The 17,700-nt window shown below is 40.1% G+C and overlaps 1 protein-coding gene across 1 annotated transcript in view; it reads left to right on the forward strand.

Moving 5' to 3' along the window:
- Positions 1 to 17,700, forward strand: part of LOC307255344 (guanine nucleotide exchange factor VAV3-like) — a gene marked incomplete at both ends in the record, with an annotated part of 82,753 nt that overhangs the window by 45,001 nt on the left and 20,052 nt on the right. The window contains 8 exons of the mRNA XM_080034025.1: positions 6,194 to 6,295; positions 6,781 to 6,872; positions 7,739 to 7,761; positions 8,590 to 8,614; positions 10,758 to 10,888; positions 14,392 to 14,457; positions 14,718 to 14,752; positions 14,910 to 15,026. Coding sequence (XP_079890151.1) covers positions 6,194 to 6,295; positions 6,781 to 6,872; positions 7,739 to 7,761; positions 8,590 to 8,614; positions 10,758 to 10,888; positions 14,392 to 14,457; positions 14,718 to 14,752; positions 14,910 to 15,026 — 591 coding nt within the window. The remainder of the gene's footprint in view (positions 1 to 6,193; positions 6,296 to 6,780; positions 6,873 to 7,738; positions 7,762 to 8,589; positions 8,615 to 10,757; positions 10,889 to 14,391; positions 14,458 to 14,717; positions 14,753 to 14,909; positions 15,027 to 17,700) is intronic.

The following is a 17,700-nucleotide window of genomic DNA, read 5'->3' on the forward strand; positions in this document are numbered from 1 at the left end:
GCTTGAGTCACATAATAGCAAATACCGTTTTGTTGATAGAGGTCATGCTTTCTTCTTCTTAGAGAGAAGATAATCTCGTCAATTTCTCTCTGGAGCCCCTCTTGGCTACTCTGAGCTCCATGTCTCTCTTGAAGAAAAAACAAAACAAGCAAAGATGACCATTAAAAAACATGAAACCAAAAGTATGGCAAGGCAGTACTAAATGTACACCCCAACCTTCATATAACATACCAGTGGTAGCCCATTGCTTGACTTCTAACATGACTTCTAACACCCTCCAGTGAGATGTTGAGATCTTGTTTGAGACGCTCAAGGTTGTCTGCTTCCACTTCTGCCCTGTGTATTCTATTTAGAATATTAAAAAGGGCAAAAATCCATATATAAGCCCTAAGGTGTAATCTGTAGCTTATGTTTAATTTGACCAGATATGGTGCCATTTGATCTTTGGTCTTGTTTTTATTCAAGTATCTATCTGCTGTTTGTTTAGTTTTATGTTGTAATCTTTGCTGAATATTTTTTTTCCCAAAAGCATACAATATAATAATATAATATTTTTTTTCAAAGCATACAATCATCCTTAAACTAACCTGACTTGGTCATATACTTTGTGGTGAGAGCTGCCTTTGAGAGGAAGCTGTTGACCTGCTCCACCTCCTCTCCAACAGTATTGCATATTCTGTTTGTTACTTTTAAACTCGATATCACTGCAAATGAGGGAAACTACAGTGTCCCTGAGTATAAATAAAGGTTGATTGATTAAATATTTCATGCCAAACGAATAGGGATACATTTCTCAAAAACAATTGGGATGTATGTTGGCATAACTGTAAGGATACAGATCCTGCCTGAGAAAATGCATACGGTAAGTTAACCATTTGCAAAATGTAGTTCAGCTTCTACATCATTCATCTTAAGGAGAAAATTATCATTTCCCTGACCCTTTGGACTTCCTGAAGCGGTAATGCTTCCAATTCCCGTCTGCTGATATAGCCAGCATGTTTGGTGTTCATGCCGGACATTGAAAATGCTCTACCAGGCACAGTTCATCTTTCTTGAAACTGCAGAATGCAAACTCCCAAAAGATACGTGCTGTCTGGAACCACAATGGTATAACCTTTGTCAATGAAAGATCTTTAAGTTTGGAATATAAAATTCTTGCTAATGAAAAGTAAGTTCTTACCTGTGCAACCGGATTGGTGTTCAAGCATTTTGATGAATGCTTGTTGCGATAAAGCTGGGCTGGCCAACTTCATCTGCTCGAATGATGTGAAGAAATCAATTGAACAGGATTTGGAAGTTGGTGGTTGCAGGCCAGTATCTGCATTCAAGCAAATCCTTTATCCCCGGGGTCCATTTGTAGGAAGAATTTGGGGAGCACACAGTGGGCAATCACAGGTTGTATGGAGCTGAAAACAGAAAATCATATTTGACCACTATCTGAACATCACAGCACATAAGGATAATAGTAAACCATTTCCATGCATGACATCCCATCACCTTCTGGTGGGATACAAAAAGCAAAAGGAAGAGGAAACATACCGTTGGTGTGTCCTCCTCCTGTTCTGCTGATGCTGGGACAGTAACCGAACTCAGAAGGTCTCTGAGATTCTGAAGCTGTTTATCTTATATGGGGAAAAAGGAGTCAGTTACACTGATCTATTACCGTAATAACATTTGTGGATTGGTTGACTGTATACAAGATTTCACAATTAAATATGCATACCAAGACTAGGGACCTCCTGAAATCTCCGTCGTCTGTGGCGCGTCCACTTCTAGAAGCTCCCTGGGGCCGGCAGGTTCAACTGAATACACAAAACATGGAGGAAAAATTATTAGTGACTGACTGAAAATTGTGAACAATAAAACCATTTTATTTCTAATAATTTATCTTCCTAATAAGGTGGGTAATTATAAAGGGAAGATTGCGTGCAACTGTGCGCCGCACAGTTTTATTCATCTCAACTTTTTTTTTGCGCAGCACATTCTTGGCTTTGTGCGAACGCAATGGTTGTGTTCCGAATCGCATACTTTCTACTATATAGTATGTAGAAAAAAGATTTAGGATGTCCCGATTCTTGTGGCCAGATTTAGGATGGTTAGAAGTACCCGGATGTCCTACGTCATGCGGCCAAGATTGTTAGTGTTGAAAACTGCATCCTATTTGGGGGATTCTGACCCACAATCCAGTGCGCACGTGAAGTCACATCGACGAAGCCTCCATATGAAAACAAACGGGGATGCGACGGATATAAAAGCAAGATCAAGGCGCAATGTTATGATGAAATAAGAGAGTAAAGTATGTCCCAATAGTATGCATACTGCATCCTAACTAGATTATTTTTATCGTCGGATGTAGTATGTAGAATAGAAAAAAGAAAGAGTATGCGATTCGGAACGCAACCAATGTTTTGGGAAGGTTTCTACGCACACCTTTATAAATGAGGCCCCTGGTCTCTCCTCCTCCAGGACACATGCGAGCCTTGACTCCGTGGCTCTTTGCTTCCTTTGAACGATAGAAGTAAAAACAAGGATAATATAATTACCTGTAGTGGAGCAGGGACATTATACATTTAAAATAATTTAAGGTAAATCCTATAATGCAGATGTTACAGAAAAATAAAATTACTTTTTTAGTTGCTAACTCCTCCATCAAGGCTTCCCCCGCCTCCAGCCATTCTTTCAATTGTCTATTTGACTCAGATGCCATATTTTAGACAAATATAAAACAGAAAAAGACAAAAAAAAGGACAATCACAATAAAAAATTAAAACAATGACAATTTTTGCTAAAAGGCAGAATGACAAAATGACACTTAAAAGGGCCGTTGGATTTCTAAATTGTGTTATGGAGATTTGAAATGTGGCTTGATGCGCAAGAAAAAAAACATCAAATTAGTTTAATAATATTATTGTTGGCACTAAAATAAACATTTCTTAATGCAAAGTAACTTACAAAAAGTTCCCTTCTGTTAACTGTTTGCAATTCCGACAATGTTTGTTCTCATTTTACATTCTGCAAGTTCATATATTACCTTATATTAAGAAGCACCTTCTAATATAATTTACCTCGAATGTTTGTAATGTTGATGGTTTAATGCCAACACTGACCCAATACCAGTCAGAATAGACAACTAGTAAATATGTATAAGCATATATTATTATTACTGGCTGTTATTTCACTATTCACTAATTTTAAAAATTACCGTTTCCTTCTGTATTTTTCCACATCTGCGTATTGCTAATTAGAATAAAATTGACATGAATGATGAGGATTGGACTGTATAGGTTGGAGCGAAAGTACCTTTTAAATACCATCTATGGATAGCACTAGCTAGCTTTTACGTTAGCATGTGACCATAGCTTTATACAAGGTAGCCTTAAATAAGATCTTCCAGAATCATTTGCAAATTGACTGTAACTTAAACATGAAACTGAACCAACTTAATGTTGCGTGATTTACAGAAACATCGCCAAAAAACAGATTAACACCTGATAAAAACGCTAATTTAGAAAAAAATATTACAGGAAGCTAACAAACTTACCGGAAAGACAGCATAGTCCATCCCCCTCTTGTTTCGTCGCACATTGATTCGTAACGGAGGTCAAAGGTCTGAATAAGCCGCCGCCCGAGCAACCACGAGCGTCTCCGAGCCGCCCCGAGACTTCGAACGACCTATGCGGTCGTATTTTCCAAGAGGACAGGCTGCCAACATCATGTCAATATTGCTTTTGACACACGGCTCTGTAACGAACCAACAATGTGGAAAAACGATCCCAAAAAACATACAGCAACATTTAGAAGATAATCGAATCCCATGCATCTATTTTAAAATAATCTCGACCACATAGAGGCTACGCAAAGGCATACAAAAGCTAAGAAAAGCGATGGCCATAATGCAGTCTCGTAAATAAGCCCGGAGTAGTCTAGTCACACTAACGCATATGAAATAGGCTACACGGTTTGCTCTGAGAGAAGATTATTTTACCAGTGACATAAACACAGTAAAAAAAAAAAACATGCTAGCTGCTATTTTTAGATACGACCCGAGCCCCGGTATTTGTAGAATTAACGCTGTTCACCGATCATCACTTAAATCATAATAAATAATTACAAGATGCCATTAATAAAATTAAATTATTCAAACGAAACCATGAACGAAACACCCTTTGTATTAAAATCTTGAGTAAACGATTGATTGTAGTTTTTAAATAATTAATAATAAAAAAAGAAAATCAATGCAGCACTGTGATCCGCTTCCAGCATACCGGAACAAATTTCGTGCTTCGCAGGACGAGATGAAATATCCCAACTATGTTTCAAAGTCGTGCTCGGCCAGACGACAGTTATTCCTATTGAAATGCATTGGAATTCAGTTCGTCCGGACCAACACGATAAATTCACTAAATTCGTCCTTGTGTACACGATTCAATAGATTAAAGTTCGTGCACTATAGGACGAAACTTCGTGAGACCAGGTTGGTGTGTGTGTGTTTTGTGTGTTTGTTTGTCTTTGTTTGCATGTGTGTTATTCCAAGGCCTGAGAGAGGTTGTTGACTCTTTTCATGTGCTGTGTTTGAACAGGCCTTTGCTGTAATCAAGCACACACTGCCGACAACAGTACGATAGCACACACACACACACACACACACACACACACACACACACACACACACACACACACACACACACACACACACACACACACACAATCACACAACGACACAGAAACAACCACACACAAACATCAACTTTTCCAAAGAGCAGCAAAACTGCTAAGCAGTAACTCTGCCTGGATGTTTCTTCGAATCAGACCTTTATAGAGGTATATCTTTAGTATTCATTGATAACGTTGGGAGGTTTTTCTCAGGCAGGTCACCTGTCTACATCCTTTAGTTATGTTGATTCAGGAGAATATAGCCTCGTTTTGACATTACACTCAGATTGTCTGGACAAATGCATTTGTGTTTGAAGTGGATATGTATGAAAACACCTAGTATGCATGCTGACTGTTTGCTGTAGGCTTCCTGAATATACTTTCACTTGTCATAAAGTGCTGGATTATTACTTGATACATGCACTGTCACAACACTGTGCTGAGTGCAGGGATGTACATCAAACGATGTGATTTAAGTGCTTCCCTTGAACTGCAAATAGTCTCCTATCTATATGTAAATACACCTATATGACCACTAGGCCATTGACACTTGCTGGAAATCTCAAGGATAATTTCTATTTCTATCTATATAATTTTCTTTTTACAACAATTTCCCATCCTTTGCACAGGTAAAGGCATGGCTATGTGTGTGCCTTTGTGCGCTTGGTAATGACACTTGAAAGTGCCCTTTTTAGAAAGAGGAAAGTGTACATGTACTAGAGCCCCAAGACTGAAAAAGGCTTGGGCTCTTGATGACAAACTCACTTGTGGGAGCACTCACTTTAAGTGGCTTCCGGATTGCATGTTTAACAGAAAAAAGTATAAACAAATTTCAGTGTCAGTCATGTTCTTTCACGTTCCTGAAAGGTTGCTCATTTCTGCTGTGCATGTTTGCCTCATGTTCTCACACATGCAGCTCAAAATTGGATTTTGTCTTGGCTGATTCAAGTCGTCCTTATTTACACGTACGCATTCAACAGGGGGTTAGAATTGCTTTTTATTTGAATCAGTCGAAGGAATGCGTTGCAGGTTGTTTTCACCACAACACCGGTGTTTTATTCAGAATAAATTGAAAGGAAATTGTTCCCACTCCTGAAACGCAGACAAAAACCAAATCAGAACGTTTTAGCCATGCTAACTGGAAATGTCGGTCTGTCAGGCAGTCATTACACCAATTTGGTTTAGACTTTTATATCTCATATAAGTACACATATCGAATGGGTTGTGTTGCAATGCAAAGTTGTAAAGACATTCACGGTGTCCGTAGGAGGAATATGAATGATATTGGTGATGCTCTCACTTTTGATCTAGCCTCATCAGCTGGTCAAATTATATTTTTGTCCAGTTCTTAAAATACATTCCATTAGCCTCATGCTTTACTTTCTGTTTTGTGCTGAAAGGCAAATGATGGCATGCTAACCCGTTTAACTTTTTAGCATTTAGGTCAAACTATCTACAGTCAGTAACGTGTCACACATCTGTAGATTCTTCTTTACGTTTGGGTTTAACAACAACTTTTTTTTCTCAATTCTTGTCCTAGATCAAACATCCGACCGGACAAAGCAAACCACAACTCCCACCAGTTCAAGATGCACACCTTTGAAAGGATCACGTCCTGTAGTTTCTGTCACAACCTGCTCAGGTAATTGTCAGGAACAGACCCTTCTGTCTCAGTGGAGTAAAAATGTTTCTCCGTGGGACTCTCAATCAACATGAACTGTAACTACACACATCAAACATGTGCTTTTGCGCCGGTAGTGTTTTTCTGTTCTTGTGAAAATGCACTTTGAAATCTTTTTTCATATTGAAGGTATGAAAGGAACACCGTGACATTTAACATTTCACAATTCAGCAAGTTTTTCTCATGCACTTTAGGGAAAAACTGGAAAATGTCTTAATTTAGCACTGGGTTTGATTGAAATAAAAAAGGGACTGCAGACATGTCGGCTGTCTCAGTTTTCAGCGCACAGCATCTGTTTTATGGTTTTGGAAAGCTGAAGGACACTTGTCGTGTCATTTTTCTTATCTTGAGACATGTGGCAGAGGACTGAAAACTCAAAACGTCAAGGTATTTCTCTTGAGGAGGCTGTTGGACATGATATATACCCTGTGTTTTCTTGTGTCCAGGGGCATCTTCAACCAGGGCTATCTCTGTGTAAAGTGTGGGCTGGGGGCCCACAAGGAGTGTCTGGGACGACTCGGACTCTGTGGGAGAACAGGTGAGACGATGGAGGCATTTGACTTTTCGAGCACCATCACTTCACAACATATTGAGACTTTAGACTATTTATTGTCCCAGAGGGCAAATCATAGCTTAACACTGTACACGTTATGGACAGCATGCTTTCAGGTAAACAGTATATTCTGTAATTTGCTGTCATTGCAGAGAATATATCCAAATTTATTTTGTTGATCATCCCTCTAACGCCACCATCAAACCACAATATTTAAAGGCAGGTTGTCGTGATAATGACATAACATATTTAATAACTGGTGTCTGATCAAATGTGTTGTTAATATTTCTTGTTGCCAGATGTACTGTATATCCCTGGATGTGTCAAACCTTCAACATTCCCTTTCTTTGCCATCCTCAGGCTCATCTTTCCATTTGAAGATACATTTATTTCGATTTCGGAATTATTTGAATTATTTCACTTTTTCTGGAACAATCAACATACAGTAAACCACCCCTAAGCTCATATTTTCACTGTAAATACTTTTTTTATTTCCCTTACAAAGGACATTGGGATTGTGTTTTTAGAAAATCAGGACAGCAAACTTGATGCATGTTTTGACTTTGTAAACCTTTAGCAGTTGTTGCATCCTACACTCTACTATGTCAATCTCTTTTTTTTGTTGGCCAGTCTGGGGCTGTAGTTCAGGTAAAAAAAGTCCACAGACAGCTCAAGGCAGCTCAGGCCTTTTGACCAGCCCTTCTAAGCAGGAGCTCCCGTGCTCTTTATGCATTCTGAGGCAATGGCAAGGGGGCCAGCCGGGGTTGACAGTTGAGGTTGTATATCACTAAGTCTACCTCATAACTGATATCGTATTCCTCTCACTCTGTCTGTCTCTCACATGACTGCAGATCCTGCCAAGCTGAAGCCCAAGGTAAGACCTGGCACTGGTTTATCTCGTCTTTGACTTAAGATAACACAATTAGCCAAGCATGACACATCACAGAGCGCACGTATACGCTCACGCAGCCATACAGACAAGGAGAGATAAAAAAGGGATTGTGTTAGCCCAGATCTACAACTAGGTCAACAGTTGGTGATGCATGGTGAACAGTGTGTACTTGTAATTAAAACCTGCAAGTCATTTTTTTAAATAGATAATTTCACCTCCAACTGCTAGTCTATGGAGCCTGGAGTGTGCTTCTTGAATCATTTAGACGTTGTTAAATTCTAATCAGTTGGTACATTAAAGCTGTTAAAAAGGAATGAATTTGATTTGTAGTTTAAAACATCAATTACATGGTACATCATTTATAAAATAAAAAAACAATTACAGTTTTCATTTTTGATTGTGCTAATTAAAAAGCAGCTTTCTTTAATTTAAATAGTTATAGTCTTATATACTGTGTTTTTGGTCAAAATGAGGAGTAAAAAGACTGAGTTTTGAACATTGAACAATGAACATTTGAATTACATTTTTCCTCCATAAAGACACAGTGTTGAAGGGTAAAAGCTCCTCTTGATGTCTGTCTTTCAAACGGTTTAACCACACATCTAAGGACTGGAGTAAAGCGTTCACAGATGACCGTATTAAGAGTATGACTCATTCTTTGAGGTTGAGCTGATCCTGCGCGGATTGACCTCTCTACATTTATAAATCTCTCTATAAATCTTCACTGTATTTTTCTCTCTCACTTTTTCTTGCTTTATCTCTCTCTCTCTCTCTCTCTCTCTCTCTCTCTCTCTATCTCCATCCATACAGGAGAGCACAACACCACCAGACCCAGGTCAGTATGCCTTGACCACTTACCCACTTGCCAAAGGCTTTTCAGACGCTGCCTCTTAATCTGCTTTCATCTGGGTTCTCTTACTGAAAACAGAAACACAGCCCGGATGAAAAGGAAAGGGCTAGTCAGGGGCCAGAGTGGAGGAGATAGATGACGTTTGAAAGCTAAACCTCCGCTCAGATCTTATCGTCCCCCAATCCCGCTCTCGCAAAAAAATGTTTTTAAACAAATATTACTCCACTCTTTCTTGTTTTCCCCCCTTTCCAAGAAGTTTTCTTAGAAATACGTTTATCTCTCCTATGCTCTGCTCACACAAAGGGTTCAAAAAAGGAGGCAATGAGCAACAACAGTTTCCTCTCCCTTGACAAATATATTTGAGTAAGAATAACCATTGGATAATAGGATGCAGAAATGAATCACACACACAAAAAAAAGGAATCCCACATGCCGTGATGCCTGTAAACCCCAAGACGGCATTGAGATGAATTGGAGTGGGCGGAATCATTATGAGGGACCGCGGCAGGATAAAATTCAGGCAGGCAAGAAAAGAAAGCACTTCCAGCAGTGTGTATGCCTCCTCAGCTCAAACCGCTGAGCTGTGCCTTTTGTGATGAATACATTTTCCATAAAGGGGGCTTTATGAAAAAAGACATCTGTGCTTATTGTTCATATTAAAAAACATGAACGTGAGATATCCCATTCATCTGAGGTCACAGTCAGCTAGAGTAGTTCCCCTAGGGTTTGGTTGGAGTACGCGGCTGGAAGAGAGATGTGTCTAAGGGGCTATATAGTGGATGTGTGAGTCCGAGAGAGAGAGTAAGTGGCTGTGTCTGTTAAGTTGGCAGGGGCGTTCAGTCTTAGCCGTAGCCGGAAGCTCGTGGCTGTATTCGACTGCCACGAGCGAGGAGAGATTGGAGAGCAGCACTACACAAGGGATGGAAGAGGTGATTTTCTTTGCGAGAGGAAAATTGCCGCTTTGTGAGGTGGTGCGTGTGTCACTCTGGCGGGTTTAGACCTCAATCAAAGAAGACGTGAGATCGGCTGTGCTGAAACGTTTAGGACAGTGACAGTTGAAGGGAATTTGCTTTGTGTATAAATGATTAATGCAATCAATACAACAAAGACATTTTTTTTCTCAGCCACCCAGATATACAGTTCGCATTTACTTTTTCCCATTTTAAGACACATCTGGCTCTGTCTATGCCAATACAATATAGTTGTGATGGAATATATATATTTGTGTCATGCCCAGAGCTGCCTTACTTATACATTTAAAGAGCAACTTAAAAGAAGTGGAAAATCTTGGTTTTGCTGACCTCAAGTGGTTTAACTTTTCACCTTCCTGCAGCGATATACAGTATATCTATACAGTATATATGGAAGTGCACTCCAGATTGTGTCAGTTAACTTGGACTTAGCTGTTGGCTGTGGCAAATCCATTAGTGATAATGGTTTTGGTGAGAGGGTGCAACACACTTGAAAACCTCTGTTGGAGTAGAGGGCAACAAAACCCGCAGCTTTTAACTCAAAGAAAAGAAAATTAAGATATCAGAAAAATGTATGTGTGTGTGTGTGTGTGTGTGTGTTTGTGTGTGTGTGTGTGTGTGTGTGTGCGTGCGTGCGTGCGTGCGTGCGTGCTTGCGTGTGTGTGTGTGTGCGTGTGTGTGTGTGTGTGGTTGGAGAATAACAGGCCCATGTTGCCCTCCAAAGCATTAGAATCACTTTCTAGCTCTGCCTGGGGGCTTCACCTGCGTAAATATATTATTTTTGGATTGATTAAATGTTTTAACATGCAGTGTGAAACTACACATCTAGCAAAATACTTTAATATTTAATCTTTCCATTTCAGTCCTAGACCGAACAACACAGCATTATGATTCAAATGCTTTCTATTTTTGGTTTAACTAGATTTCACCAGCAGTGCTGTGTAGCCTACCTTATGTCATTTCTTTAAAACCTTCTCACATGGTTACAGTTGCAGTAATGTATTACCCAGAAGAAGAAGTCATGAATTATTTGAGGTCACACAACAAGCTATCGCTGCTCTTGCACACATGCTGTATGCTCCCACCACATATAAGGAAATACATGTCTTAAAAAATTTGTGAGTATAAATGTATTTGTATTCCCTCCTGTCTGCCAGGTTTACCCAGGATGGTGGTGATCAGAGACTACGGTGGCATCCCCTGTCCCCACTGCGGGCCCCCGCTAAGCATTCACGCGGGGGACGTCATTGAACTGATGTTTGCCGACCTGCACAGCTCCTGGTGGCAGGTGCGTGTCACTCTAAAAACTCGCCCCCTCGCTTTATCTCAACATCTGCGGCTCTGTGGAGAAAAAAAAGAGAAGACGTTAACATGTCACGGCTCACTGAGTTGGCTGGGGCGCACGCAATGTCTTTGCAGTGTCATCGGTTGGAATCCACGCCACATGATATCTCTTCTCTCTTCCCCCTTCCCCAGCTGGTTACTCCCTGCTACCTGACAGAGAAAAAAAAAGCGTTTAGAAAATATATATAAACAGGAGTGACATGCACACTTTGTCTCCCTTCCGCCGTTATTGTAACCTCAGTCAAGGGTTCCCAAACTGTTCAGCCTGCGACTCCTAAAATACCGTGCCAGCCTGGCTCTGGTTGGACCCCCACCAACCAAGGAGGTGGCATATCAAGTTGCCCACAGCCTACATACGGACAATTAGGCTTTTGCAAACACAGGCATTGATGGAACAAAAACAAAACAGCCAAACAGCCTTACGATTATTTAAATTAATGTAAGAAAGAACATAAACGGAGTTCAATTGATCTCTGTGCATAAACAGTAGCAGCAGTCATTTGTTATTACTTTTATCTCAAATCATATGTCTGTATGTATTTGTACAAAAAGGTGATTTTTTTTTTGTTATTTTAAAATTTTATTTGTTTTTTGGAAGGCATCTCACGACCCCCACTCATTGTCTCGTTGCACCCTGGGGGTTCCCAACACAACCCCCCACTTTGGGAACCACTGACCTAAGTCAAAAATTATATTGCGGTTGTTTATCACCAATTGTGTCAGGCGAGCCATAAATATTACATCATGATGAGGTCAGTGTTAATTAGAGGTATCCGTCGAAATGATCTGTGTGAACTCCACAGAACCCCGGTTCACACTGCAAATGGGGGCATCTGTCCGTTCTCTAACTCGTTCAGATTGAATCACCGCCTGCGTCAGATGATCTAACCAATTAGTGGCTTCAATTGATTAATTGAGTGCCACAGCCGAGACAATAAAGCAGCACGCACTTCAGCGTCGGGAGGATGTGTTAATGGCGGTGCACAACCTCATGTAAGGGTGCACATTAAGCAACCATCTCACCAGGTCAGCCATTGGTTGGGAATCGTTTGACCTTATCTATTTTTGAAAGGATAGCAATTTATCTGGGGGTCTCCGTGGCCCGGCATCCTCCCTAGCCTGTTTCTCACTACTTGCTTTACAGGGGCATTAAAAAGAATTGTCCTCCTTCTGGTGCTGCTCCAATCAGAAATGCAGTTTTCTTTTTAACCATCAGGCATGGCTGGAAGTTGGCTGTTAGCCTGGTTTACTGTGCTGCGTGTCTCTCTCTCTCTATTGTTGTGACAGAGCACTGGGTGCAGGTTGAGAGCACCAATGCCAGGAGACTTTCTTGTAAACCGATAGAACGGGCGAGCAGAATGTCATGCCGCAGACCTGATGGCACTGCATTGCGCGCTGCCATGGTAACCCTGCCATGCTGGGATGGGATTAAATGAGTTAAATAATAATAATACACTTTGGTCAGTGTCCATGTCATGTGCATAATGAGGATATGAGGATCCTATCCTGTTCCTGTTCTGTTTGTGTGGAGTGTTCTATCATAAAATGATGTGTATGCATGGCACAAGTACAAGGGTTTGACAAAATGCTGATTTCTGAAGTGCCGTATGAAGGCAGAAAGTGGTTACTACACAGGCAGTGAGGTTGAGAAACAGGGAATGATAGGGGAAATTACACTGTCTACAAACAGTGTTTTCTTAAGCTGTGCTCTTTTTAACTAGTTAAAATGTAACTTAATTTTGATTTACAGTCCAAAGCGTATTAGAATTAAATGTATTTAGGGTTTGCTATAGGTTTATGTCTGCTTTCAATAAACCTCAAAATATTGTACGTTCAAACATGTGGTTAAAGATACCCTAACACAAAGTTACATGCATTCAGTTAAAAACATACGGTAGATGACAGTAACTGATACTCTTTATCAAACAGTATCAGCTTTGACTCCAACCCATTTCTATTTAAATAGACAAGTTATCAATCATGACCAGAGACTTACTGTTCAATTATATAGTTTGGAGTCTGTGTTCAGGTGTATTTTTCTTTCTTCAAATATTCACTATGCTGTCAAAATGTTGCCGCGGGCAGTGAAGCATATGAACAGCTGGTGGCAGTAATGAGCTGTTGTAACATGTATGGCGCAGGAATAAAAGAGAGGAAGATTAAGACGAGTGCTATTTCATAGAAACAATACACGTTTCAAGGCGTACAAAATAAGGCTTTGTGTTTCTCAACAAATTTGCGAGGTCTTCCGGGCTGCACACAAAGCGCTTTTTTTTAGGTGGAAAAACCCCTGAATCTAAACAGAGCCGTGTTTGTTTACAATGAAAAAGTCCACAGGGTACCTTTAATCTTCCACGTCCCCAGTGGCGCCAGAGGATGGAATTACAGAACATTGAGAATTCATATCCCCTGTTACCCAGGAGGCAATTATCCCCCCATCGCACTGGCAGAACAATACAATCAATCACTGTAATTTCATTTGATCCTTTGGCTGCTGCCTGTTTATGCCAGCAGAGTAATAAGTTTAATCTTTATCATACGCTTATCGAAGGCATAACAAATAGAGAGGGGGCCCTCCAAGAAGAAAAAAAAACCTTTGATGAAATGTTATTACACAGAATGAATCATGGAGATGGGTAAAAGATTCGCTTTCAAATCTATTTACTGCCGGGGCTTGCATGGTCCCAAAAAGCATTTCATACTCGTAATAAAGAGGAGTGAGGAGCAAAGCATAAACAAGGCATGAAGCTGAATGAGGGGCTCCACATCTCAACGCTCACTGTCTTCAATGGACTTCAAATTGACCCCTGACTGAAAACTCAAATCACCTCAAGTTACACTTTGATGCATATGCTTATTAGCCTACTGTCTTCAAGACAACAGACATAAACAAATTGATCAACGAACTGAACATCTATGTTGAAGCATGTCTGCATAAACACACTCATTCATTTGTTTAACCAATTTGGTTTATTAAGCCTGCGGGGAAGAACAAAAAAAAGAAAAAAATCCGTCTACACTATGTTTGTTGAAGTAATTAATGATTTTCATATAAAGCTGGTGTTTGCTCGAGGCGGGTTAGTTTAAATGCAATTGTTAGTCTTTAGCGCAATCCGGAGGAGTTCACGCTGTTTGGATATTCAAAGAGCGGAATAAGAATCCATTATTTAGTGTTAAACGAGGCTCTTGTTTTGATGCAGTACAAATCTAACTGCCGGCAGAGTTTGAACCATAATTAACTTGGGCTGCAAATTAGATGCACTGCTTGTTGTGTGCTAATTGCTGAGGATTTATCGGGGTGAGTGTGGGAGGGGAAGAGAAAATTAAGAGAGAGTGAGTGAGAGAGAGAGAGAGCGTGTGAGAGAGAGAGAGAGAGAGAGAGAAGGAAGGAGGTGTAGTTGCTCCCAGACATATATAATGCGATTAACAGCCGGTTTGCCATTGCAGGGCAGAATTTTGGCGACAAGCAAGATTGGCTTCTTTCCAAGTGATGCTGTGAGGCCTTGCCCATGTGTAAGTGTGCATACTTCTCGCAATCAATAAGACACATTCAGTGTGATTACAACGCATTCAGCCGATAATGGTCTGCTATTGATGTCTTAGCAAAGGTATGTGGTGCTTTTCAATTGCACTTTTTTCACTGCCATTAGATGTGGCTTGACTATCCCATTACCACGAATGACCTCCATCCCCCAACACCACCACCCCCCCCCTCCCCCCTTGTATCGACTCCATTAAGACACAAAATAACCACATTTCTTTTTCCACGCCAGGTTCCAAAACCCGTCGATTACTCCGCCCAGCCCTGGTAAGCGATGAAAACAAATGACTGCAGATTGATAACAATAACCACAAGTCATTCTGACTCTATATTTTTATTTATTGGTCGTATTGACTGTTCTCATCCTCATGTTCAGAATGATTGATTGCAGTATAAGTGCAGTAGTTGTTCATGGGTGGTTCAGGTTTGCAGGGCCCATGGAGAGATACCAGGCTGAGGTGGAGCTCTTGGATGGAGGGAATAGCACCTATCTGATTCGACACAGGAGTAAAGAGTGCACCGAATACGCCATCAGTATAAAGTAAGTGACAAGACGATGCCTTGTTTTTTTTCCATTTACTCACATGCGTAATAAATCTCCCACAGTTTTTCACTCGCTAGAGTTTAATTCAAAGAATGAACAAAGCGCATGCAGTCAGCAGCAGTCTTGTGGGCAAAAATGGAAAAAATTTGGGAGGCGAGAGGCAAGCGGCAAGAATCACTCAAGCTAACAAGGTGCCCACATGCAAATAATAGCTCCCATATAACAATGGTGCAGGATCTGAAAATAAATAGCTCATCAAATGTGGAAGTGGAAGGGACCGCAGCAGAAGTGGATCACGCTGTGTTCCACTTATGTGAAGTTAGCGGCACTATATAATCATAGACGGCCACAATTGAAGAGTGGAAAAAGTTTGTCCGGCCTGATGGATCACAGTTGTTGCTGAAATGCAGACGGCGGGGGACAGAATCCAGTGAAAACGGGTTGTTTCAGCCAAATTGCAAGAGAACACACTTTCTCGCTCAGCCCCTATGATATGAATGAATGAATGAATGAATGAATGAATGAATGAATGAATGAAAACCTTTATTTAAACAAACTCGAAAGGCATTGAGGTTCCCCTCATTTACAACGCCGACGAGCGCACAACAAACGCAACAACAACAATAACAACAGAGTGACAGAATAAAACAGAGAAACACAAAATCCTAGCAAGATAAAAAAGATCAAAATAAATAAAGAATTACAATAAAAGAGCTTAAAAAATTAATTCAGTTAAAACAAATGCAGTGGTGATGGTGAAAATCAGAAATCATAGATTTAAAAGAAGAAAAAGTGGGGAGAATGGTCATATTGAAGTTGCTCTGAAGGGCATTCCAAGAGGTGGGGGCACTATAGCTAAAAGCAGTTGTTCCCAGCTTTGAATGAGCTCTAGGAACCTTTAAAAGCAGCAGCTCACTGGATCGGGTATTAAAAGACTGAGAGTTCCAGTCGAGCATAGCTGATAAATAGGGTGGCTGTTTACCAATTAAGGATTTAAAAATAAATAAAAACCAATGTAACTCACGTCTCAATGACAGGGATGTCCAGCCGACTTTTTCATACAGGGAACAGTGATGAGTTTTAAAGGAATCACCTGTAATGAATCTAAGGGCTGAATGGTACACCGAGTCAAGGGGTTTTAGGGCAGTAGCAGAGGCATGTCTATAAACTATATCTCCATAATCCAACACTGATAAAAACACTGCTTCGATTACCCTTTTCCTACAAATTTTTGGGAAACTTGATCTGTTCCGATATAAAAAACCAATTTTTTGACGAGATTTGAGAACAAGTTTGTCAATATGGGGTTTAAAAGTGAGCTTCTCATCTAGCCAGATACCAAGGTACTTATATTCAGAGACTTTTTCGATCAAAGAACCGTTTACAGCATAGATGCATGCACTGTTGTCCAATTCTCTAGCCCTATCAAAGCAAATTGTTTTGCCCGGGTTTCGAGATATCCGTCTCAGAGCTTTTGGACTCCAAAACAACTGCACAAACAAATACAGAAGTAGAAATAGAAGTATACCACACATAGTGTCAAATTTTGGCGTATTCCATTCAATAAACGTTAATGTATTATGTATCGATGTTGTTTCTCAAATTTGGGGCCCATACAATTCTCAAGGCTTTGCAGTAATCATGGTGTGCATTTCATAGTATAGTGAACTAACAACATACATTTCATTTAACCTTTATTTATTTACACCTTTTGAGATTGTTAAATAACTGTCTTAATATACACAGATCACTATTCAAGTGTGATTGTGCTGGTTTGACTAATGTAGCACGATGTTTGTCATGGCCTGAGCTAATCCAATTAGATACTGAAGAAAAACCTGGGACTCATTGTGTGGGATAAACCTGAGCTCATATTAGTATAGGCAGCGGCTGGACATATTGGTAGCTGCTTATTACATGCATGATTTATTCTTATTCTTATTTTTCGTTCATTACCTTTAAGTGTGTTGTGCAGCAGGTTGCTAAAATTATAACTGCTCCTTAACTTTACCTGAGGTGGCATGTGAATAGATGCTTACATTTTTGGGCAAGTTAACACCTGGAAATGTACAGTATGTATTATGTATACATGTATTTCAATTGTTTTACCACTGGACGCGTAGGAAAGGAGTGAAAAACAACATCTTCATGATTAATTAAAAAAAAAATTAACCATAATTGTTTAAGGACAGACTTTTCCATCCTTGATCCTTGGGCCCTTGAAAAATGATTTCCAGTTACACTTTCTTACCTTGGAATACTGTCAAGACTGGCTGTGAACACTTTTAATTGAAACTAGTTGAGAAGAAATAGTCCCTATGAAAACATTGTTGCCATCAATTTCAGAGTCATTTTCCAGTGAAATTGGATAATCCTTTTTATCACCTATTTATAGTCAGTCACTTCTGCACAGACATGCCGACGGAGAGGTTGATATAGCCTTGAATTATACTGTTCGCGGCTCTTTGGCTATCAGTCTTAGAAATGTATTTGAAAAGAATGCTTGCAATGCAACTTGTAGATAAAACATCCATTCCTTAAGGCCTCGATAAAATGGTTGCCTAATCTGTTCGTTGAGTGCCTCGGTGTCCCTCTTTTGATATAAAGTACCGTCCATTTCACTAGTGGAGCTCTTTTAGGCTTCATCAAAGGCTTGTTCAGTCTTAAAAAA

The sequence above is a fragment of the Ammodytes marinus genome, assembly GCF_949987685.1.
Source record: "Ammodytes marinus genome assembly, chromosome: 9".
Lineage (NCBI taxonomy): Eukaryota > Metazoa > Chordata > Actinopteri > Uranoscopiformes > Ammodytidae > Ammodytes > Ammodytes marinus.